The sequence below is a fragment of the Thalassophryne amazonica genome, chromosome 19, assembly GCF_902500255.1.
Source record: "Thalassophryne amazonica chromosome 19, fThaAma1.1, whole genome shotgun sequence".
NCBI lineage: Eukaryota > Metazoa > Chordata > Actinopteri > Batrachoidiformes > Batrachoididae > Thalassophryne > Thalassophryne amazonica.
The window spans coordinates 42,209,672-42,234,792 of NC_047121.1; the positions used below are offsets into that span (position 1 = coordinate 42,209,672).

The 25,121-nt window shown below is 39.7% G+C and overlaps 1 protein-coding gene across 3 annotated transcripts in view; it reads left to right on the plus strand.

Annotated features, from left to right (window-relative positions):
* zgc:110158 (uncharacterized protein LOC553590 homolog) overlaps positions 1-25,121 on the plus strand; it is a 133,250-nt gene that overhangs the window by 98,824 nt on the left and 9,305 nt on the right. The window contains exons 5-15 of one of the 3 annotated variants that reach the window (XM_034159857.1): positions 5,359-5,448; positions 9,098-9,181; positions 10,715-10,774; positions 10,869-10,935; positions 20,776-20,840; positions 21,083-21,144; positions 21,311-21,356; positions 24,004-24,039; positions 24,155-24,206; positions 24,397-24,467; positions 25,025-25,103. In XM_034159857.1, coding sequence (XP_034015748.1) covers positions 5,359-5,448; positions 9,098-9,181; positions 10,715-10,774; positions 10,869-10,935; positions 20,776-20,840; positions 21,083-21,144; positions 21,311-21,356; positions 24,004-24,039; positions 24,155-24,206; positions 24,397-24,467; positions 25,025-25,103 — 712 coding nt within the window. Of the gene's footprint in view, positions 1-5,358; positions 5,449-9,097; positions 9,182-10,714; positions 10,775-10,868; positions 10,936-20,775; positions 20,841-21,082; positions 21,145-21,310; positions 21,357-24,003; positions 24,040-24,154; positions 24,210-24,396; positions 24,468-25,024; positions 25,104-25,121 lie in introns of all 3 variants that reach the window. The other 2 variants (XM_034159856.1, XM_034159858.1) reach the window with 2 other exon arrangements.

Sequence of the window (25,121 nt, forward strand, 5' to 3'; positions counted from 1 at the left end):
TCTGGAAGATCAGGTGGTCACAGGAGGAGTTGTGGGCATGATATGTGCTAATGCTTCACCTCAGGGAGCTGTGGTGGATGAGTGCTGCTCCTTCTTAGACTTTATTACTTTGCAAGCAGGGAACCTCTCACTTCTGAGGCCTCCATCTAAATAGCAATGGTGTAGTTGCTGGTGCACATCTCTTAAATGTAGTGACAGATTGGTAGATTTCATGTTATGCCCAAAATACTATGACTAAATAAGTCACTAAATATAACACCTTTGTGTCCTGTGCATTACTTTGCTCTCAGATTACACAATATATAAATAGCAACGTAGAGTTGGATACACAGCACTTGCACTGTGCGCTTCATATTGTGTTCTATAGATCGTTAAAATAGGAACGAAAGTGTCTTTAAAAGTTGCTGGGGCCACCAGAACAGCTGCAGTACAGTTTTCCATTGGTTCTGTAAGGTTCTGGAATTTTACTGGGACACCATTCTTCCAAATCACACTGCCTCGTTTAGTGTTTTGATGATGGTGGTGGGCGAGCTGATAAATCTGTCCAAGATTTCCTCCCTGTGTTCAGTTTGATTGAGAGCTGGTGACTGTAAAGAATATGATTTACATATGCATTCAGTGACCTGTAGATGGGGCATTGTCATACTGGAAGAGCTCCCTCCCATCAGGATAGAAATGTTCCATCATATGTTTTGATGAAACGTGATGACACATTGTGTTTTGTCACTCTGAATGTTTTGCTGGTTTGCAGTGACGCTCACTCCAGGTTTTTACTTTATTTTGCCACCACTCTCTGTATGTCCCTCTGTTCCTGTATCTGATAGCATAGTAATTGCCTCCACCAACAATTTCGCTCCTGTTTTTGTTTGTCTGTCTGTTTGCAAACAGCCTGTAACCCACAATTTTTCATATGTTATGACATTTTTACAGAAGATTCATATCCTGATAGGCAAGAACTGATTAAATTGGAAAAATCCCTGTCCTTTAACATTTAACGAATTTTCACAATTCATAACTCATTCAAAAAAAGATCAGATTTCTTTCATATTTGAGAGCAATATGTAGGATGTATCCTTTATACCCTGACAAAGTTTGCTCCAGATCTGATGGCCATTTCAATTTAACATTGAAAACCCAGTTTAATGAATATTTTACATTATATCTTAAGCAAACATGCCCCAATCACACTCATATTTGAAAGTAAGGTGCAGAGTGGCACTCACTATCACCTGTCCAAGTTTGATCTGGATCTGATCCAAATTGTGGATTTTGTGGACATTTGAATTTAATATTGAAAAGCCCATTTGGTGTACATTTTACATTGTATCTCAATCAAAAGTGCCTCACTCACTCATTTTTCTGTTATAAATTTACCTACACCACCAAAATTGGATGGAAGTTCCAATTTTATGCCTGTTTGTCTATCTTCCAGTTATCAGGCAGAAACCAAGTGCCAAAGAGCAATGACAAATTGTGCATAGCTGAGATAACCAATGTTCTGTGAAAATTATGTGAAAAAGAATTCAGAAACTGAAAATTTGAAGGGGGGAAAAAAACCTGACAACACCACAAAAAAAAAAAAAAAAACTTTGATTCACGTGCATAAACTAAATACATGCTCCTGCCACTTATCAGGAATCATGCACGAATCAATCTCTGCAGCATTAGCCTCACTCTTAAACATATAATGACTTTAGCTGCTGTGTGGTCAGTAGACATGAAGCGGAATGTGTGTTTTTTACATTCTAAAATAAAATTATTTAACCATATGGGAGTGGAGAAGTTGTGTGCTGTGCAGTATGATGTCATCAGTTCTGTTTGTGCAGCTAAAAACTGCTGCTGCTCTTGAAATGTTTGTGCAACAAGAGCACATTGAAGACAGCTGCTCGGTAATTATATCAGAGATAAATGGATGTATTTAGGGGTGACGTAATCATGGAACTGGTCCAGAAAACTTTTTTCCACAAGGCGTTTTGGTTTATGCACATGTAACTTGTGCAGAGTGACCTTTACACATGGCCTGTGTAATTTAGAAAACAAAGAAGAGGAAGAAAGAAAACCGTCAAGGAAGCAGTGTGGTAAATGTTGTGTAAATGTTTGCCATTTGGTGAATTTAATGAGTTGACTTCATAGAGAAGTCAAATATATAAAACCAACTTATACATGAAATATGGGGTGGGGGGGGGCATTTTTATGGAATTATGTTTATAGTAAGTGTACATATTTAACATGAACCGTACATTTTGTGAGTTTGAGAAGGCACAATGTAACAACTTTTGTGTACCATTAAGTCACATTTACAAACAAAAATTAGAAAATACACCCTAATAAAGTTAGTTATCTGTTTTTAAAAGTTTGCAGGGTTTTTTTCCCCCATATAAATTTGTCTCATTTTCATGAAGTTATTTTAGTTCATTTATTATTGGTGTCTCTTCCTCCCTGTAATAGTACATGTTCATGTTCCACAAACATACACTAGCTGCTGTGCACTTTCCCTCTGCTTATGACATACATGATCACCGCTAACTGTGTGCAATTCATCAAATCAGTTAAACACCCACAAATTAGAGACCTCGTAGTAACAGAATAAGATTCAAACTAGTCCAACAAGCTACACTGATATTTTCGTCTGGTCTGGCTTGGATTTCAGACAGGGCCTGAAGTCAGGAGACCTCTACTCTGAACACAGGCAAATTTGAAAGTGATTGTTCTGCCCCATGTTTCATCAGGATTACAACCCCTGGCAATAATTATGAAATCACCAGCCTCGGAGGATGTTCATTCAGTTGTTTAATTTTGTAGAAAAAAAAGCAGATCACAGACATGACACAAAACTAAAGTCATTTCAAATGGCAACTTTCTGGCTTTAAGAAACACTATAAGAAATCAGGAAAAAAAATTGTGGCAGTCAGTAACGGTTACTTTTTTAGACCAAGCAGAGGGAAAAAAAATATGGACTCACTCAATTCTGAGGAATAAATTATGGAATCACCCTGTAAATTTTCATCCCCAAAACTAACACCTGCATCAAATCAGATCTGCTCGTTAGTTTGCATCTTAAAAGGAGTGATCACACCTTGGAGAGCTGTTGCACCAAGTGGACTGACATGAATCATGGCTCCAACACGAGAGATGTCAATTGAAACAAAGGAGATGATTATCAAACTCTTAAAAGAGGGTAAATCATCATGCAATGTTGCAAAAGATGTTGGTTGTTCACAGTCAGCTGTGTCTAAACTCTGGACCAAATACAAACAACATGGGAAGGTTGTTAAAGGCAAACATACTGGTAGGCCAAGGAAGACATCAAAGCATCAAGACAGAAAACTTAAAGCAATATGTCTCAAAAATCGAAAATGCACAACAAAACAAATGAGGAACGAATGGGAGGAAACTGGAGTGGCTAAACTGGCTAAGGAAAAGCAATCGTGGACTGTGGATGACTGGATGCAAGTCATATTCAGTGATGAGTCTTGAATCTGCATTGGGCAAGGTGATGATGCTGGAACTTTTGTTTGGTGCCGTTCCAATGAGATTTATAAAGATGACTGCCTGAAGAGAACATGTAAATTTCCACAGTTATTGATGATATGGGGCTGCATGTCAGGTAAAGGCACTGGGGAGATGGCTGTCATTACATCATCAATAAATGCACAGGTTTACGTTGATATTTTGGACACTTTTCTTATCCCATCAATTGAAAGGATGTTTGGGGATGATGAAGATGATAATGCATCTTGCCATAGAGCAAAAACTGTGAAAACAATCCCTGCAAAAAGACACATAGGGTCAATGTCATGGCCTGCAAATAGTCCGGATCTTAATCCAATTGAAAATCTTTGGTGGAAGTTGAAGAAAATGGTCCATGACAAGGCTCTAACCTGCAAAGCTGATCTGGCAACAGCAATCAGAGAAAGTTGGAGCCAGATTGATGAAGAGTACTGTTTGTCACTCATTAAGTCCATGCCTCAGAGACTGCAAGCTGTTTTAAAAGCCAGAGGTGGTGCAACAAAATACTAGTGATGTGTTGGAGCGTTCTTTTGTTTTTCATGATTCCATAATCTTTTCCTCAGAATTGAGTGATTCCATATTTTTTTTCCCTCTGCTTGGTCTAAAAAGTAACCGTTACTGACTGCCACAATTTTTTTCCTGATTTCTTATAGTGTTTCTTAAAGCCAGAAAGTTGCCATTTGAAATGACTTTAGTTTTGTGTCATGTCTGTGATGCGCTTTTTTTCTACAAAATTAAACAACTGAATGAACATCCTCCGAGGCCGGTGATTCCATCATTTTTGTCAGGGGTTGTAGGTGTCAGTGAGTTGCATCTAATACTGCGGAAACTCTGTGTTTACACTCTGGTCATTCAGAGGTGTAATTATATGCCAATATTTTAGAAAATCATGCAAGAGGGAGGTGATGGTCTAGTGGTTAAAGCAGTGGTCTTGAGACCAGAGGATCCTCAGTTCAAATCCCAGCCTGACTGGAAAATCATTAAGGGCCCTTGGGCAAGGTCCTTAATCCTCTAGTTGCTCCCGGTGTGTAGTGGCCGCCTTCCATTGCAGCAGCCTCACATCGAGGTGAATGTGAGGCATTATTTGTAAAGCATTTTGAGCGTCTGATGCAGATGGAAAAGCGCTATATAAATGCAGTCCATTTACCATTTAAGAGCTTGATTTTTTTCATTGACATATCCCCAGTTAGAAACATTGAGTTATGTGCACATAATGACATTTTCAAGGTTGAATATTACAGTACTGTTGAATAAATGTACTCAACCGCACAGAGCAATAACAGTCATCACATATTATGTGAATGAATTAGATTTGATTTGGAGGTCGTGGTTAAGTACAGGGTGACAATGCAGTCCTGTGATGCACAGGTCGCTGGTTTGGTGCAGTCTGCTCTCGTTCCACTTTAGACACAGCTACTTGTGAAATTATTGTGATCAGAAACCTGATTGTTCTACAGTACTGGAATAATACTGCGCTGGTTCCTCCTTTTGTCCTTTGAACCTATAGAAGAGAAGACACTCCTTCACGTAGCTCTCGTCCACACAAAGATATAAGGTTTCCTTTATTTTCCTTAATGCCATCTCTCTTCTCGCCCGACACCACAGAGCTGAGGGGAACTTTCAAAGTTAGTAACAGTAGTCACTTTTCTGAATTGACCATTAGACGTCAGATGGATGGGATTAGGGTTTGGTTTGATTACAGGAGCAGACATTGCCCCCTGTAGTAATTTTTAGGCTATTACATTTTTTTTCTTTAAATATTCTTGTAGAACACTGAGAGAAGCTCTCACACGCGCACACACACAGAGCACAGCTTTCAATAGTTTAAGTTTAATCTGTGTGTTTCAGAGTGCAGCGGCAGCACCAAGCCCAGTGATGGGCAACATGCCCCCTAACGACGCCATGCCGGGCGGTCCAATGCCACCAGGCTTCTTCCAGGTATGATTTACCGCCACTCTTACTGTCCTGTTGATTACATCTTGCTATCATTCTTTCATCTCTCAAATTATGATGACTTATACAGTAATTAAATTTATTAAAACTGTAGTTTGGGGAATTGGGGATCCCCCCCACCCATTTTTTAAAAAATATAATTTTATCAGAAAAGCTTATTTTGAAATGTCTGCATTTCCACAACATCCACCAGTGTCAATTTAATCCCTGAAACTAACTTTTTTTTTCTTTTTTTTTAATAAAAGAACTTGTGATTTCTTAGTAGGCTCACTGCCTGGTACATGACCACTCAAAGATAGTTGCTTTCAACTGCTCAATAGTAAAGTGATTGTAAAAGATAAATAAAGTGATTGTTTTTAAGTTTGTACAATAAACATAAGATAGTTAGTAGCTTCTTGTTATTTTTACACTGCACCTAGTTTTGCTCAGTAATGTAATTTGTGGGAAATGTTTAATTGTCAAAGCTATTAAAGGGCTGAATGCTTTTAGACAAATAATTTGTCATTTTAAGTATTAAAAGTTTCCACATATAGTCAACATTTGAGACCAACGCATACTGTTCTGTGTCACATATAAGCATCTTTTATCTAAAGTTACATGTCAGACTCTGGCTGTGGCATACAGTGCATGATGAATAATTTGAGTTTGCATGTTGTGCAAAATTGCTTTGTCTACTTTTTAGCAGTTGTTTGTGGATGACAATTCATGTTAAACATTCTCAAAGTCCCACAGCTCTATCGGGTGTGTTCACATTATGGTGATCTCACACTCATCGTGAAACACCCCCAGTGGTTTCTGTGGCACTTTTTCCATATTTCTTCTGTCTTGCTTCCAAGTGATAAACATTTTTAGCCTCAGCCATGCCATTAGCTTGAGATTAGCTGTACTTATTTCAGATGTCACACTATTTTCAAATGCACTAAATAGCTGTATTTGAAAGCGAATGTCTCCCCTTGCAGGTTTTTACATTTTTGTTGCAATAAGAAAGCAATTTGTTGTTGCATTATTCTGGAATTTCTGGTGTGTATGTTACTATGCATTACAGCACTGTCACTACTCTACAAACAATGACTGCACACATACACACACTAAGATCAGCATGTTCTATGGTCAAAGTTCAACATTTAGAACTTTCCACGGTGTGCAAATAAGTTTTGCTGCAATAATGTAATTACAGATTACATATTGACTGCTACTGTATATGCAAAATCTAGATCTGAAATAGCTTATTTTAGTTGCCTGTGATATATGTAGCAGAAGCCAATATGTGAACTTCTGCTTTTTCTGTGAGACACACCCACTGAGCTTATCTATGCTGTGTGACACGCCCACACTATCTGAGCAGTGGCTCCTTTCCATTTAAAGCAACGGAGACATACCTCAAAATGTTTTGTTTTTGTTTTGTTTTGTTTTTAGCTGTACTACGTCTGTGTCTGTTGGGTGTTTAAGGCTACAATTTATAACTTTTTTTTTTTAATTCCATTGTGGCTGTAAATCTGTTTTTGTGACGCCTCATCAGTGGACACGACAATTAAGTTAGCATCATCAAATTTTTTTCACACTCTTCCACTTCTTTTGGTTGCACTCTTAGTATTTTACTTCCACCCATCTCTGTAGCTCAATCAATCAATCAATTTTTTTATATAGCGCCAAATCACAACAAACAGTTGCCCCAAGGCGCTTTATATTGTAAGGCAAGGCCATACAATAATTATGTAAAACCCCAACGGTCAAAACGACCCCCTGTGAGCAAGCACTTGGCTACAGTGGGAAGGAAAAACTCCCTTTTAACAGGAAGAAACCTCCAGCAGAACCAGGCTCAGGGAGGAGCAGTCTTCTGCTGGGACTGGTTGGGGCTGAGGGAGAGAACCAGGAAAAAGACATGCTGTGGAGGGGAGCAGAGCTCACACATTCATTCATCCTTTCTTTACTCTTGCTGGGTTGTTCGACCAGTTCGTGACTCAAACATCTCATATTCAACCTCTGGACTATCTCAACCTCTATCTCCATCTCTGTCTCTGACCCTTCCCGGTACTGTGAAGAGAGGCGTTTTAATGTGGGAGATTGCTGTCTGAGGAGAGTGAGATACACAGATGCCGGCAGTGGATGGAGATCTGCACACACACATACAGGCACACGTCCACGCAGTTAACACAGTTTCACATGTTCTCAAATAGAAGAAGAAGAAAAAAGAGATGCACACTCTGTGTGAGGCAGTGGTGTGACGGACAGCGCTGGCATTTGGCAGGAGGCACGATAAGGTGGTGGGGATGTGCAGGAGAGAAAACGAGCAATATAATGAAGAGAAAAGGATGAAGAGGTAGAAACAGTGAGGCAGTGAGAAAGATCAGCATGACCGGGGTCGTGTTTGTTTTTGTGGCTACCTACATCTTCATTGTTAGCTTGATGAGAGGCGATGTACTGAGAGGGTGTGTGTGGGGGGGGAGGGGGGGGAGACGACTAGTGAGAGTATCATTGTGAATAAGCCAGGGGAAGGGTGTGGGGAGACAGTGTGAGGAGAGACGCATGGAAGTGCTATTTATAACATTGGTTGGGGAGTGAGATTGGGGGAGGGTGTGTGTGTGTGTGTGTGTGTGTGTGTGTGTGTGTGTGTGTGTGTGTGTGTGTGTGTGTGTGTGTGTGTGTGTGTGTGTGTGCGTGCTGTTTTCAAGGGACCTTGTAACAGGAAGCTTGGACTGTAGTTCAAACTGCATGATACGATCATGTATGTCAACAACACATTATTTTAAAATGATGAGGATTCAGTGACTTTTTTTAAGTTAAGGTGATATTTACAGAAAATTCATCATCATCAAAATGAAGCAGATACAGGTGTCATCAGCTGGATAACTTTAGGGACACAAACATCCAAACTCCTCTGACTCCATGTGGCAGTGAATACATGGTGATTCCTCAAATCCCTGCCTTGATCAGCAACTCTTTGCTGTTCTTCACACACTTGTAATGAAAAAGTTGTGATCTAGGCTCTGAAGAGAGATGCATAAGTTGTTTATTAGGAGCCGTTGACCTCTCGTTTGGGGTGAAATGTTGGAAATTAGGCAGGAGGTTCTAGGGGATTGTCTCATAGTAGAATAACCATGCAATGAATGCTAAGAACGTTTAAAAACTCCAAGGAACTTGTTTTGCGAATATTAGCTGATTGGAGTTGCCACTTGTGGCTGTCCTGCTGCCTGTCCTCTTGGCTTGGGCAATACTGCCCCCATGTGGTTCAGGGTTAAACTTCATGTAGTCCTCTGACGTGTGTCCGTTTGGCTGATGGTACGAGCCAATATTTAGTCACTCACTCACTCACTCACTCACTCACTCACTCACTCATTCATCTTCAACCACTTATTCCAGTTAAGGGTCACTGGGAATATTTAGTCACATTAAATACAGACAATAGACATGTTTTGGGCTTTTGGGTAAATGGTGTGGTACTTAATGAAATGCCCAATTTTTTCAGTCGGTTACCCCCACTTCCCACTTCTTGTCGTCCAACTCAACATAAAAACTCCCTGCTGATTCCTCCTTCCTCGTCTTGCTTTTTCTTATAATTTTAACCCACTAATTCCTCCAAGTGTAAACTCCCATTGGCCCCTGCCCTCTCTGATATCGCTTTTCTTTCTTAAAGGGACCTCCCGGCTCTCAACAGTCCCCCCACGCACAGCCCCCCCCTCACAACCCCAGCAACCCAATGATGGGACCCCATGGTCAGGTAAGATTCAAATGCTTTCTTACAAACACCCCTGTCTCTTCCATTTCCTCCAATACCCCCCCCCCCTACACGCAAACAAGCACTTTTTTATCTCGCGCTCTCTCTCTCTCTCTCTCTCTCTCTCTCTCTCTCTCTCTCTCTCTCTCTCTCTCTCTCTCTCTCTCGCTCTCTCTCTCTCTCTCTCGCTCTCTCTCTCTCTCTCTCTCTCTCTCTCAACTTGCACACTTTCTTCTTCTCCCCTCAAGGGTTCCATGACAAAATCCCAGCGAACAAAATCCCAACTCCTTATTACAAAAGTGGACAAAATCCCAGTCTCATGAATAAATATAAATCTAAAATATATATGTATAAATATAAAATAATAACACATATATACATTCAAAATATTTATTTATAGTTCATCACACACATTAAATTATATTTTTTCACACTTTCAAATAGAGTATCATAGTTACTATAAACAACTATGGTGTCACCTCAACACAGTACTCAGCACTTTGAAAAAGCTGAAACTCCTTAAGTGAAATGAGACTGGGATTTTGTCCACTTTTGTAATAAGGGGTTAAGATTTTGTCCGCTGGGATTTTGTCCTGTCACCCCCTCAATCACCGTTAGTTCTAGTTTTGTTGTGGCTAAGTCCCTGTAGATATTGCTCCCCCACCCCACGCCCCTACGGAAGCAGTGCATCCAGAGACTGCAGGGCCTGCTCCTCTTCAAGGCCCTGAATCGGCTGTCCCTGCGCGGGATGAATAATTCACTCTTTGCACCCCCTCTGGAACAGCACGTGGGGGGTTGCACACTTATCTGCTCGTCCACACTCATTCACAAGCATACACCTCTTTCCTCCCCTGTGCTTGCCTGTTCTAGCGCCTAATAAATAAAACGGGGGGCAGGCAGTATGGACAAGCACGTCAGAAACGCCTGAAAACACACGCACAGGAAAATCAAGAGTTTTGCTTCACACAAGCTGCAAAGTAGTAAATAGTTTTCTGCTGTAAATCTTTTGATGTGTGATTCAGCATGTAGCCAGAACAGTAGCCACACAGCCCACTGTCGAGGTAACGCTAGCCTGTGCCCATTAACTGCGGCGGCTCGTCTCTTCATTCTTGTGGTTTCTGGTTTTCATCTTGTGCACAAGAAGGGAGTGTAGACATGCTTCCTCTCAGGTTTTGAACGGTGTCGTTGGCTTGAGGTGTCTCTCTCCTCGCCAGGCAGACCACAGGCCGAATCAGCTTACACCATAGTGAGAGCGGAGTGTGCAGGGAGCTCTGGGAGTGCTGTCCTTACACACACGCACACACAAAATGCACATCCTGTGTCCCCGGTGTGTTTGTGTATTGAAGCAGTTGTCATTCCATGTTTATTTGTTTTAAGCAATGTTGAATTTGCGACATTCGCGTCATCCTTCATTCTCCGCCTCTGTGTGCTCCTCAGTGTTTGAGTACCCTTGAATTTATCAATAATGAAAATGTCTTTCTCCACATGTCCCAACCTCAACCCTCCTTTTTCTTTCCCCATGTTTTACCCTTGCAGCCATTCATGTCACCACGGTATCCAGGAGGGCCACGCCCCTCGCTCCGAATGCCAAATCAGGTACAGGTGTTTTGGCTTATCTTATTGATTTTGACAATTCCTCGTGTGTCTGTTGCCAAGAAGTTTTTTTTTTTCATGTCTGCTCCTTTGTCAGCCTCCTGGGGGAATCCCTGGATCTCAACCTCTCCTGCCAAACAGTTTGGATCCGACAAGACCGCAAGGTACGAATGGGACAGTTGTCTTGGTTGAGGTCTGTTTTGGGATTTATTTCCTTTCGCTTGGATAACTCCGCTTTAGCTGATTTATACAGATAACGTCAAATCAGCCCTTCGGCATCAGTTTACTGACTGCAATTCCATTGTAGAAGTGATCTTAAAACGATAATATGTTTAACGCGTGTCTGGGGCCAGCCAGATACGAGTTAGATGCTCAGTCAGGTCCCTACTTGCTGTTCCCAAGTCCGGGTCAAAAAATGTTTTCTCCTTGAAATATAATATATATTGAGCTTTCATTCTGAAACCCTTTTGTTAGTCCTGCACACCAGTATATTGTAACTTCCACCCGGTAGGGTCAATACACCTAATGTAAACATAAGGCACGTTATCTGATGGCCGTACTGCAGTAATACACGTACATGGACGAGACGAGGAGCATAAAGTCAGTAACCTTGGTTAAATATAAATATTTGTGATTTGTGCCATGCATTTTAATTTAATAAGCAATAAATACACAAAAAAACTGATTTAAAGATGTATTCCACATTGATGTAAAAAAAAAAAAGAATAACTGAAAACGTCAGATCAGGGTTCTCCCAAAAATCTTTAGGATAGCAGTGCTGTTGGCAACTATCAGCCGAAGCTGCATACAGCGCTTCCACTCGGGGTCCCATTCGACCTTGTGTCCTGAAGTCCTAAAACAAAAATGAAAATCTTTTAGCGGACGTGGGACGAAGTCACCATCAAGTCATGAATCAGCAAGTTCCAAGTCAAGTCTCAAGTCATAATAACCACCAATTGCTTGCAAGCTGACTTGGGACTTGCAGATTGATGACTTGAGAATGACTTGACAGTGACTTCATCCCACCTCTGCCTTTTAGTATTGTTTTTGGTCTGACTCTGTGCTGAATTGTTGATTAGTGAAATTAATCTAACATGTTTTTATTTCACTGTCACACTAAATGTTTCAAATGTGCAGTAAACATATTTGAAAGAAAAAAAAATATACAGAAAGACAGTTGAAAATGTGAGGCTTCCGGTTTCCGCCACCACTGAGATGGCAGAGTAAAACACGGTCTCCTCCGACCAAAATACTAAAACACCCTGCTAACTAGAGAATAACCACAAAAACATACCAAAACAATTGGATAGCGGCGGAACAATGGAGATGAGGACAAAAAGTAAGAAAAACGCAGCGGAGTTCAATGAAACCGAGGATGAAAGACAAGCTACAGAAGCAGGTGCTAATGCTAAAGACGGCGGACGGCAGAAAAGCAACGAAAGACCAAAGGTGAATATGGAACGGATTCTACAAGAAATACTAGAGTTCCGAAAAGAGAACGGTCAGCAGTTGGACGATATAAAAGACGAGATTAACAAAACAAACCAGAGGATTGAAGAAGCGGAGGAGCGCATTGACAGTGCCGAAGCTAGGGTGCTAACAGTCGAGGAAGTGATAAGCAACATGTTAAAGATTCAGCGGCAACATGAAGAGAAGCTAATCAATCAGGAGGGAAGAACAAGAAGGGAGAATATCAGACTGTACAGTGTACCAGAAGAAAAAGAGGGAAACTTGATGATAAGTTTTATTGAGACGCTTCTCCGAGAAAAGCTGGATTTTCCCCCGACCATTGAACTACACATTGAAAGAGCACACAGAGCGCTGGCCGCAAATCCTGCCGCTACAGACAGACCTCGATCGATTGTAATTAAATTTCACGGATATAAAGCAAAAGAAGTCCTTCACAGAGCCTGGGAAAAGAAGGAAATTCTCCTGGACGACCAGAGAATATACTTTGATCATGACTACCCTTCAGCTGTCCTGAATAAGAGGAAGGAATACAATGAAGTGAAACGAATGTTAAAAGTGAGGAAAATTCGCTTCCAGACACCGTATCCTGCCAAACTGCGGGTCTTCTATGAGGATGGGACACGACTCTGGGACACGACTCTACCACACGATCAACGAAGCCACGAGTGACATGGAGGCCAGGGGTCTCCCGGACAAAGCTGTCCCCCCACCAGAAGATCCACTCGAGAAACTGAACCAGAACCCCTGGCACACAGCGAGAGGAGGGCGAGTGGCGCACACCGGAGGTTCACCACAGAGCACCGTCATCAGAGAAAAGCTGCAGATCTTCAGACGACAAACTTCCACTTAAAATAGTTAAAATGATTAAAAGGAAAAGAAAGAAAGAGACAGAAAAAAAAATCTGAAACATTCGGTTCTACCCAGCTCAAATTTTAAAACAAAACTGATCAAGAGCAAAGGCCGTGATAAATAATAGTATATTATTAACCTGGAGAAAGATTATACTCTTCTCAATAGGAGTAGATAGACAGGTCTCAGACATGCCCCCCCCCCCCCCCCCCCCAATCTCCTCAAAATAAATAGATACTAAAATCAGTCGGAGGCTGACAACAACCATCTAAAGGCAGTGGACGTTTTATGGCTTAAACTCCCAGGGAGGGCCCTCTACCTGCAGGTGTTTAAAGAGGCTTTCCCTCCAAAGTCAGAGATACTCTGGCTATTTAAGGGATCACTCAACAAATTCCCTTTTTTTGAAGCTAAAGTTTTGTACTTGTTCAGCTTGTTCAACGTTAATAGCTGCTTTAGTTATGTATTCACTTGCGTGCTCTTCAATACTTCACCAGAGGGAAGACCTATAACATATAATTATGACATTTTGACCTCACATAAAAAAGGAAATGGCTAACCAAAAACTGAAATTTGTTTCCTTCAATGTGAATTGAATATTGAATGCAGTGAAACGTAGTAAGATACTGTCGAAAATGAAAAAAGAGAAGGCACAAATTGTATATCTACAAGAAACGCACTTAAATGATGCGGAACATGAGAAATTAAGAAAAATGGGCTTCTCAAACCTTTTCATCATATAAAGCTATATATAAAACAAGAGAGGTGTTGCTATTCTACTTTCCAACAAACTGGTTTTTCAACAGACCTATGTTCAGAAAGATAAAGAAGGCAGATTTATCTTGGTTAGAGGTATACTAGAAGGGACAGATGTCACTCTACTTTATATATACGCCCCCCTGGAAGTAATTTTTTGTTCTACAAAAAAATCTTTGATAGGATAGTGAGTCAGTCAGATGGGGTTTTAATATGGAGGGGAGACTTAAACCTACATCTGCAACCAAAGTAGATGTATCAAAACCCTCATATGCCTCTAAAGCAATAAGTAAGAAATTTAAAGAATTGATGAATGAAGTAGGATTAATTGACATATGGAGAGAAATGTTCACCTCTGCTACACAATACACACACTATTCCACCACCCATTCAGTATATACCAGAATTGATTACTTCATCATATTAGCCCGAGACAAGTCAAGGATTGTAGACTCAGAAATTGGCACAATGGACCTAAGTGATCATGCCCCAATATACCTCACCCTCAATCTGGAAAGTTGCAGGAGGAATACAACATGGCGGTTTAACTCCAACCTCCTCAATGACCCACTGTTCAAGAAGCAAATGACAAATGAAATTCAAATGTACATAAAGGAAAATGCTAATGGAGAAACCTCACCACTTATGATATGGGATGCAGCAAAGGCTGTTCTACGGGGCAAGATCATGGCTATATCCTCGCTCAAAAAGAAATTATGCCAAGGAAAACTGCTTGATCTACAAAAACAATTAAAACAATTGGAAAGCTACCATGCACTAAATCAAGATTCACATACACTGCAAAAAATAAAAAAGTTAGAAATGAAATTAATCTAATGTATACACAGGAAATTGAGAAGAAAATGCTCTTTACTAGACAAAGATTTTATGAAAATGGTCCTAAATTCACAAAATTACTGGCTTGGAAACTGAAAAAGCAATATGCAAACAATATGATATATAAAATTCGAGACACGCAAAAAAAGTAGCATTGAGAGCAAACAAGAACAGATCGAAGCAGCTTTTGAATCATTCTACAAGCGGCTTTATTCTAGAACAACAGAGACTCAAGGAGATCAGATTGACTCATTTCTAGAAACTCTAGATCTACCAGCTATGACAGAGGAACAAAACAAAACTCTAAGTACAGAAATAACCCCAAAAGAACTATTAGACACAATAAACAGATTAAAATGCAATAAATCACCAGGTCGTGATGGGTTTACAACCGAATGGTACAAGACATTTAAGGTAGAACTTATGCCTATATTGCTAACAGCATGTAACTGGGCACTGAAAAAAGCAGAGACCCCACCGTCTTGCAAAGAAGCCATTATTTCCCTTATACATAAAGAGGGGAAAGACAAACTCGAGTGCGGATCGTACAGACCAATTTCGATACTCAATGTTGATTACCGCATATACACATCGATAATGGCCCAAAGAATGGAAAAAATGCTGCCTACCCTAATTCACAATGATCAGACAGGTTTTATACACGCACAACTCACACAAGACAACATAAGACGCACCCTGCACATTATGGACCACATAAAACAACATAAGATAAAGGCCTTAATCCTAAATCTAGATGCAGAAAAAGCCTTTGATTCTGTCAGCTGGCAATACCTCTTTAAGGTCCTAATTAAATTCGGTTTTAATGAAATAATGGTAAACAGCATCAAAGCTATTTATAACAGTCCTACGCCAAGAATTAAAATAAACAGATACCTATCCAAACCACTCATCTTAGAGAGAGGAGTGAGGCAGGGATGTGCCTGGTCTCCACTCCTTTTCGCCCTATTCCTAGAACCGCTAGCCCAACACATTAGACAGAATGTTAAAATCAAGGGAATTTATATCAACAAAATTGAACATAAAATAATGCTATGTAGATGATGTCCTCCTGTATCTCAAAAACCCTGAGACATCCTTGCCGGAGGTTTTAACTTTTTTAAAGAACTTAGGTTCTATGTCAGGGTATAAACTAAATGTCAATAAAACTGAAACTCTAGCATATAACTTCAGTCCATGTGCAAAATTAAAAGAAAAATATCCTTTAAGATGGAAAACAGAATCCTTTAAATACCTGGGAGTAAACCTACCGAAAGATTTGACAAAACTTTATTAGAAAAATTATGAACCTCTGCTTTGTAAGATTAAGGAGGATCTTAGGAGGTGGAATCTTATACCCATTCTGAGTCTGAGCGCAAGAATTGAAACAATAAAAATTAATATATTACCGAGGTTCCTTTACTTATTTCAAACGCTACCAATCTTAATTACAAGAAAACAAACTGGACAATGGGATAAAATAATATCAAGATTTATATGGCAAGGGAAGAAACCCAGAATCCAATATGAAACGTTACAGCTACCTAAACAGAAGGGGGGATGGGGCCTACCATGCTTGGAAAAATATTTTGTCTCAGCACAGATGAGAGCGTTGCTCTGTTGGTGCAACCCCTCCTACAAGGCACAATGGAAAGATATTGAGTGCAGTCTGATACCTGACTTACATATACAGGCCGTACTACCGGATAAAAATTTACAACAATACATAGATGGACTCAAAAATCCATGACTGAACTCCACTCTCAAAACTTGGAAATCATTAATTAGAAAATATAAACTGAATGAGGGGGTTAGAATTCTAAGTTGGTGTGCCTATGATTCGGATTTTATACCAAACAAATTTGATGATAGATTCGAAGTTTGGACTGAAAAAGGCATCACATCAATGTGCAGCATTATTCAGAAGGATACTTTTATGAGTTTTCAAAGTCTAAAGGATAATTTTTCATTACAAAGACAAGATTTCTATAGATACCTCCAATTATGACATTATTATAATCAGAAAATAAAAAACTGGGATGGTAGAGAGGCCAGTAAACCATTTGTTCAATTATTTATTGATGCATACAAATCGAACATAGAGAGAGGGATTATCTCCCGACTGTTTAAGAGTCTACAGAATTTAGAAACTAATTCAACAAAATATATACAAGTTAAATGGGAAAGGGAAGGAAACATAACAACAGATAAAGAATGGGAAGACATTTGTATATTTCAATGGAAAACTACAAAATCTCATGCATGGAAGGAATTCTGTTGGAAAAAATATAACCCGATACTTCATCACCCCAGTCATGAAGGTGCACCAAAACAATAGTAATGCTCTCTGCTGGCGAGGCTGTGGATGTCAGACTGCAAATCATTATCATGTTTTTTGGGATTGTCCAAAAATACTAAATTATTGGAAAGACATACATAATGCAATACAGGAAGTCCTCAATACATGGATACCATTCGACTTCAAAACCATGTACTTAGGACTTATCCCACCAAGACTGATGGCTAAAGATAAGTATCTGATAGGGGTGTTGCTGGCAGCTGGGAAAAAGGCTTTAACTAAGAGATGGAGGCTGCAAACTGGACCTACAATTAATAACTGGATAGATGTGACAATGGAAATATACATTTTGGAAAAGGTTACCTTTTCTTTGAATCTAAATCTATTTATGAAAAACTGGAAAAGATGGGTGCATTTTATTAGACCTCAAAGACCAGACTTTATCAAGATAGTGAACTAAGGGAATGGCAACCTCTCATCTACTACACAGGTTTTTTTTGTTTTTTTTACTTTCTTTCTTTCTCTGTTTTCAAGTCTTCAACAGTATCTCAGTGACTGACACAACTGAATGAAACTAAGATACTGCAGATACTCTTTAAAAAGTATTTTATGTATTTTTGAATGTTGTTTTATAACCCCTCTGGATGTAAAAAGTTCAACTGTACATGTCCTGTCCCCCCCCACCCCTTTCTTCCTTTCACCCTCTTTTACGGTGTTAAAATAAAAGGAAATGGACCAGCCATACAGCCGTTACAAACCTTTGGAACAAGAAATTCCATTGCAACTATAGGAAACTCAGATCTGTATAACATAACAGTTAAAAAATGTGGTTGTATTTGTATTTGGATGTATTATAACATGTATTTCCAAATAAAAAGATAATTTCAAAAAAAGAAAATGTGAGAGATTCCAGACTTTTTTTTAAAATACATATTTCCCCTCCATAATTTTAAGTTTGAATTCCCAAGTCACAATATCACCAGGTTGGCGGCATTCACTTCAAAGTGTGAAAATCTTGCCTTGTCTTTGTGATTCAGATTTTGACACCCCTCTGTATTAGAAAAAAAACAAATCCCAAAAAGTCCAGCTTTCTGACCCCGAAAAAAAATGTAAGTGCTAATGATGAACTTGCAGCGTAAGAAATAACTAAATTTGATACTGAAACCAATTTACACAGACTAAGAAGTACTTATGCCTTTCTTTTTGCAAGAAGAATGGAAAAATGGAATGGAATGGGCAAATAACACCAAACATTATCCTTTAGATCTTAAAAAAAAAAAAGCCACAAACAACTATAAAAACAAGGACATGTTGCACGTTATTTAACGTCCCAGTTAGCAACACATCAAAGTATCCATGATTGTAAGTCTATCTGCGCACAAGTGGTAATAATTAGTGGTCGCTGATGTATTTTATTCCTAATTATTCCTCTCGCTCCACTAGTCAGCAGGTGCATTTCGGAAAACGTCTTACTCTGCATTTCTTGGCGTGTGATGTACATTTTAGGAAAAGCAGAAACATCCCGATGGCTGACAGACAGAGAACGCTGCTATGTCCAATAACGAAGCTTCTGAAGAGCCTGTCAGGTTTTTGATCCTTGGCGTGTGTTGACTTGACTTCGCAGGACACTATTTTAGTCCCCCTGTGAATGCTAATGCGCCAATGTCTCCACAGTGTTGTTTTTACAGGCTGCCTGAACATACAGATGGATTTCTTGCATTGGAAAAAAGCAGGAATTCATTATTTTCAAGAGATAAAGGACTTTCTATCTAACATGCCAGAATTGTGAGAGAACTTTGTGAGGAGCTTCACCACACTGGTTGGCGATTGCGTGCAATCTGTGTGGGGGGACTTCTTTGATGGAGTGGACTTTACATATTTAATTTTGGAAATCATTGCAAATAGACTGCATTTATTTATTTAAAATAGATACACAAGTACAAGTGGGTGAGTGCCCTGTTCAGTTTATTCCCTTTTGTGTTTTGTTCTCCTCAGTGGAGCTGGTAGCCTTTATTTTTATTTTACTTTGAGAGAGTCTTTCTTGATGAGTCTGTTCTGTAACGGAGCAGCATGCACCATATCGCACGACATGCATGCAGACCACTCCACTGTTTTCAGGCTGTCTGATCACACAGATATATTTCTTAAATTTTCAGAGTTATATTGATTACAACACATACAAGTATACACAAAGCTGAGCCTCTAGCAGACTGTTTCTAACAGGCTACATTTATCACATTTTGTCACAGTGGAGAGCAGCTACTGTTTTTACTGTGACTGCATCAGAATTAACAGTTATCACACGAGTCATCATAACACAACATCGCACTTATGTAAACATTGCAATTAATCTGTGGCTCCCTGCTTTGACTGCACATGTGTCATTTGGGACCACAGCAGCTCGTCTGAGACTGAGTCTCTCCACCCAAATCAATCAAAGGGAATAATGTGATTATTAACCATCAGATGACAAGGTAAAACCTCTGAAATTGTTCTAAAGTCAGTTTTAAGCAGAAACAAGACTGTTTTAAGCAGAAATGAGGCAATAATTGGTGAAGTCACTACTGATGCTTCCTCTGTCGTTTATGATGAAATAATGCTGAATTTATGTGGAAATGATTGTTGTACAAAAGCTTCAGATATCTGTCGCTGAGATAGATGATGACTGGAGTGCAGTTTGAAGCAGAAACGAGGTGATAATCCAAGAACTGCAGCTGACACAGAAGTGACACATGCGCAGTGAAGGCAGGGCGGACCTATTTTTAGGGGGGACTGTTCAGTCGGCAACGCCAGTAACGGAAAAAAGAATTCTGTTCACCATCATGAGTGGGATCATTTGTGCCTACTCAGCTCAGCCTATAAACATTATATAAATGATAAAAGCACAAGATAATTGTTATTCTTTAGCCTATCAAAAGCAACAATTACTAAGTAAATCAAATGAATGTCTGGATTCGATAATGTACTTGCGTTTCCATTAGCTTGGCAGCAGTACCCGAATGATTACACAGCATTGGCTCCTTCTTTAGTGCGTGCCAACGTTCATTTTCCCCTCTAAGCATGACTGTTGGGTGGATTTGAATGCAATTTCACATAATGGTAATTGCTAATTGGATCTCCCTTCATGTAAAGGGGAGTGGAGTGGATTTTGGGCATGTGTGACATGCGGTATCATGAGCGTCTCTCTCCAGCACTCTCTCACTGTCTCCTGGCCTCCCCCTCCAGCAGTAGTCAGGCTGTGTGCATTTATTTGTTTTGGACGTCTGGCTTGAAGTGGAAGTGGCTGTAATTTTTTTCCCCTCATTGCATCCATTCAAATTGTGGCCTACTCTTGCTTGTTTCTCCACCGCTATCTGGCCCACCTTTTAAATGTTACTTTAAATTAAGTGTGTGTGTGTGTGTGTGTGTGTGTGTGTGTGTGTGTGTGTGTGTGTGTGTGTGTGTGTGTGTGTGTGTGTGTGTGTGTGTGTGTGTGTGTGTGTGTGTGTGTGTGTGTGTGTGTGTATGATTACCATTTCACACGGGTTCAACACTTGGCTGTGGCAGATAGCTGATTAATTTAAAGAGGTGGGGGTGAATCGGTTGTGTGCCTGGGTGGTTGCCATTCGTGATCCTAGGTGGTTCTGTGGTGTGGTGGGTGTGGCATTGCACAGCACCACCCCATGATGCCAAATTTGACAACTAATGCAACTTGAAACCCTTCTTAATTTCCTACTTAAAATCAACAGCCATATGTGGATTTCATTGAATATGAGTGTGTTTTCAGGCCATGTGTGTGACTCTGGGATTGTTCTTCCAGGACATCCGAACATGGGTGGGCCAATGAGAATGAATCCTCCTCGAGGAATGGCCATGGGACCACAGGTACAAATGGCGGCACCAAAATTTTTTTCAATTTCAATTTACTTTAATTTATATAGTGCCAAATCATAGCAAAGTTGCCTCAAGGCACTTCACACAAGTAAGGTGTAACCTTAACAACCCTTGCCAAATAAAAAAGAAGAATCACAGGAGTAATTGTTATGTGACCTTCTTGAATTTTTTTTTTTTTTTTTTTTTTTTTTTTTTTTTTTTTTTTTTTTTTTTTTTTATGTCTTCTCAAACAGAATTATGGCGGCATGAGGCCTCCTCCAAACTCGATGGGTGGTCCTATGCCGGGAATGAACATGTTAGTTAAAACACCAACTACACCCAGTAACCTTTAAGAAATCTCCAGACATATGTCACTTTAAGTTGGTCTCTATTAGGAGACATTTTTTGTTTTGTCTAAAACACCTATTCACTGTCTCCCATCTCCATTTTATCTTTTCCATTCATTTATTTCACTCCCATAGGGGTCCTGGAGGAAGAGGGCCTTGGCCGGGACCTAATGCTAACTCTGTGAGTCATATGCCTTTTTCATATATAAAATGTGTATATGTGTGTATGTGTCCCATTCAATGGGAAAGTGTGTACAAACTTGTTACTGGTACTCAATAAACTGTAGCTGATGTGCAAAATCCAGTATAATCATGCAGCAATAATCACACCTTTCTGCAGTTTAAAGGAACATAGTAGCCATTTTCATACTTACACATACATTTATTGGTTTTTATGTACAATATGCGTACACACTGTGTTCCACACAAACACTAAGTGATCACACAACCCTAACAGAAAACATTTATGTCACTCTATGCAACATTTAATGTACATTCATTAAAAGGAAAAAACTTTGTTGGTAGTTATTGGATAATTAATTTTAATGGAGTACAGGATCGAACTGAATCAATTTTAATTTACTTATAAGGTGCCAAATCACAGCATAAGTCATTTCAAGGCGTTAATACACGAGTAAAGGCCAGACCTTACCCAACACATGAGCAAGCACCACTGTTGCCAAGCACTTATGTGTAAATAACCTCTTGTCCTAAATGGTAAGGTTATCTGGTACATATCCGGTCCGTTGGAGTCAGTTGTGGACTGTATCAAAATTTTCTCTGTCTAGCTCAAACAATATAGTCTGCAGTAGCCAAAATATGTTTTTGCACTCACTGACACCATGACCTAATTAATAATGCAAATCAAATCAGTGTTGCTACGTTCCCAAGTTCAGTTAATATGGGCACAAGACCTTACACTGTGGAGATATGGTAGCAATTGTTTAGACAAATAGACTTTATCAGCTGTCACTGCTTTGCTTGGGCAGGCGGGGGCAAGAGGCATCCATGAATCAGTGACCACTGGTAAAATTGGAGTATCAGAAATTACTGTTATGTCGAAACAACTTGACACAATGTTGTCTACCCCTTTTAGATGCGTTAACGTGTGTCAAAATGAAATGTCAAATGTGAACAGAGCAGGTACCTCAGTGGGATAGGAAGCACTACCAATACAGAGAGAGGGTGTGCACGTAACGTAGTCAAACCCGGAAGCCAGCCGTATATCAGCATGCTGTATGGTAAACAAAGCAACAGCAGGTGTGTTTGCTCGTGCATAAACTGCGTTATCAGCTCTCACAAGGTGGACAACGGGACAGTCCACATTGTGAGAACATGAATCAAACAGTTTTAGAGTCAAACAGAAAAACATCATGAATCAAAAAGTTGTAGACTGTTTTCAGCTTGTCAGAGCTCCACGGGGCTGTTTAATTGACATTGTTAAAGCTGAACCAGCTTTTTTGTGAATGAATGCCGGTAAACGCACAAACTCCTGCATTTGTGACAAACGATGACAATCATTAAAGCAAGTTACTTTGGTATGTAAAGTATTTGACATGTATTTTATCTGCATGTCTCACTAAGCAGAAGGAACAACATAATCTAACCTGTGCACTGTGAGTGCGTGTGATTTTCTGTGGCGCCATTCAGAAAACAAAACTGCACAAAGCAACTCACCTTTGCTGTGATGATCTGAGACACGTCTTATGATGATCTTGTTCATGGACCACGCATCATAGTATTTGTATCCCTGATGAAATAGTTGTAGATGTCCGAGTGTTAAATATCAGGGACATATTTGCTAGCCAGCAGCTATGAAAACATCTACAAAAAATACAGGTCCTGAAGTACAGTCCACACAATGTTCATCATATACCTATCCTTCAATGACCTTGCCACAAAAAAAAGGATTTTGCTCTTAGGTTGCATAATTTTGCAACATTCAGCTGCTGTAAACAATTAATTTCTTTCAGCCATTTCCCATCTGCCATGGATGTATACTGCCTTGGGGCGTGGTTTGATGACATCACTGCATACCCTCTGAAGAGACCTATGTTTAATTCCCTCTCATTCTCCACTTCTGTGTCCTTGGGCAAGACATTTAATCTGCATTGTCCCAGTCTAAAATCAGTAACAGCATTTGGATGAGTAAGCAACCTGCGATGGACTGGTGTCTCTTCTTGGGGGAGTTGTTGACTCTCATATATGCTTCAGGCTACAGTATCTGGAGATGGCGCATAGTCTGTATATGAATTCTTCTTTTCTTCACCAAAGTTTAATTGTTTACAACATCCAGATTGATACTTTGAACTGGACTCAAAAGTGTTCATGGATGGTTTAGTGATGCAACACACCGCTGTCCATTTTAACAGGATGTGTACATTTGTTTTTCCCCTGTAATTAGCAGGGCAAGCACATGATTATTGGAGTCAGTCAGTCACGTTAGCAAAATGTCTGCAAGTAACTTTCTAAAAACTGCATATTCAGCACAAAAATTTTGGGTTCTGATAGGCACACATTAGAATCAGTGAACCTTTTACTTTTGGCCATGTTGGCAACTTTTTACCTAATAATTCACAGTTATTCTTGTATATATTGGATTAAATAGGAATATTGGCACAGCTAGGGGCTTGTTCAGGCAGGCACATGTAAAGTAAGCCTTTTGTTTACATACAAAAGCCTTGTTGCTAATCACAGAGTTCTGGTGGCCACAAAGGCCACTGATGCTTGTATTGCCTACCTGTTCCACAGTATTTTATTTTTTATTTGGTTTTCCTTTTTCATTGAACTGCAGGTCTAATAACATCTTGTCTTATTTCTTCCTGCAGATAGCCTACTCATCCTCATCTCCAGGAAACTATGTGGTAAGTTAGACATTCTACACAATGATGTTATTGTTGTTTTGTATGTTTTGTTTTGTTGTTTTATAATGTTGTGATGAGTATAAAGTCAGTCTCACTGCAATTCATTGTTCTCCAGGGTCCCCCAGGCGGAGGAGGTCCACCTGGAACTCCCATCATGCCCAGCCCAGGTGGTGCGTCACATAACTGTGTCCCCAGCACTAACACTGTCAGATGTCTTTCCCATCTTCCTTCACTGACAAAGCATGACTGTTTCCTCTTGTCCCATCCAGACACAGTTAATTTATTGTTTTCCATTATTAAGCATTCATAAGCTTCATAATGTTTATGTAATATCTTTTGTATCTTACTCTATTTTAGACTCGACTAACTCCAGTGAAAATATCTATACAATGATGAATCCCATTGGACCAGGAGGCAACAGACCCAATGTAAGTTGGGAGTATGGCTTGAGTTACAGCATTTTATTTTAGTTTTTCTTAGAAAACCATCTAAAACACTTTTAAAAGTGTTTTTCCTGAAAAACCTTGATTTATGGTCATTAGTGTTGTTTCCTTCTAAATTAATGGTAATAGTGTACATTTTGCTTACCACCAAAATTATCCTTTGGCAGTATTATTCATGTCCCAAGTGGTCTCCAGCCATTTGTTGGGAAAAATTAAGATTCACTTGTTCAGTTTGTTGAACTTTTATAGACATTGCACATTATCCCAGAGCTTAAGTTATGAATGTTGTCATGATTAAAATAAGGCAACCTTGCAGATAAGTTAATCCAGTTGAGATGGGGCTTATAACCACATCACTGAGCACTAATACGGTTGAATATAAAAGAACCATAATGCTCGCACACTGAGGTTAGTGTACATAAACTGCAAATGAACCAGCAAGTCCATATTAAAAAAAATAAGATCATGACTATTTCAAATAGGTCATATATTAAATAAAATTTTACAGTCATTCACAATTCCTGTTTATTGCTCTTTGCTAGTTCCCTATGGCACCTGGGCCTGATGGGCCAATGGGAGCTATGGGGGCCATGGAGCCGCACCACATGAACGGATCACTAGGTGGGTTGAAGCACAGTC